The sequence below is a fragment of the Pterocles gutturalis genome, unplaced genomic scaffold, assembly GCF_000699245.1.
Source record: "Pterocles gutturalis isolate BGI_N339 unplaced genomic scaffold, ASM69924v1 scaffold2403, whole genome shotgun sequence".
NCBI lineage: Eukaryota > Metazoa > Chordata > Aves > Pterocliformes > Pteroclidae > Pterocles > Pterocles gutturalis.
In genome coordinates this window covers 1,579-2,180 of record NW_010120121.1, presented here as the reverse complement: position 1 = coordinate 2,180, position 602 = coordinate 1,579, and the positions used below count along the sequence as shown (strand labels likewise).

Below are 602 nucleotides of genomic sequence, written 5' to 3'. Positions count from 1 at the left end.
CATGGTTCGTGGAGTTGAGGTGGTCGGCCAGAGGGAAGGGACAGTCCCCGTGGCAGTAAAACGCCTGGTACCCCGGGGGTGCCACAATCCAGTCGTTCCAGCCCACGTCGCTGAAATCCACATAGAGGGCATGGCGGCGGCAGTTTTTTTTGTTCTTGCGAGAACGCTGGTGCTTGGGACTCCGGCGGGCTCTGCGGGTGAGCGCGTGGCCTCGCCCATCGTGCCCAAAAGTGACCAGGAGCGGCCTGAGCTGAGCCCAGTCCCCGTGCCCTTGAGGTAAAGATCGGCTAATCCTGACATGTTTGCCCTGATGAGTCTGTGCGTGGTGGAGGTGGGTCACCTCGATCACCAGCCCATGGTTGGGTTGCTTGTCCTTGGTCCACCGGATCACGGCCGGGCTCACATCAAAGGTCTCCCAGCGCGTCACGTTGTGGTGCACCAGCCGCGTGTCCAACAGGCGCGTAATGGCCTGAGAGCGCTCCGACAGCGGCTTCATCACTTCGTAAATGTTTATCCGGTGGAAACCCCTCTCCCACGCTGTGCTCGGTTCCTCCACCTGCTCCCGGTACAGCCGGAGCTCCGCCGAAGAGATCACCTCATTT

The 602-nt window shown here is 61.1% G+C and overlaps 1 protein-coding gene across 1 annotated transcript in view; it reads right to left on the bottom strand.

Annotated features, from left to right (window-relative positions):
* Positions 1-4: 4 nt before the first annotated feature.
* BMP4 (bone morphogenetic protein 4) overlaps positions 5-602 on the bottom strand; it is a gene marked incomplete at its 3' end in the record, with an annotated part of 2,026 nt that continues 1,428 nt past the window's right edge. Inside the window, 1 exon segment of the mRNA XM_010076757.1 lies at positions 5-602. This exon segment is cut by the window's right edge and continues 6 nt beyond it. Within this exon segment, the coding sequence (XP_010075059.1) occupies positions 5-602 (598 nt within the window).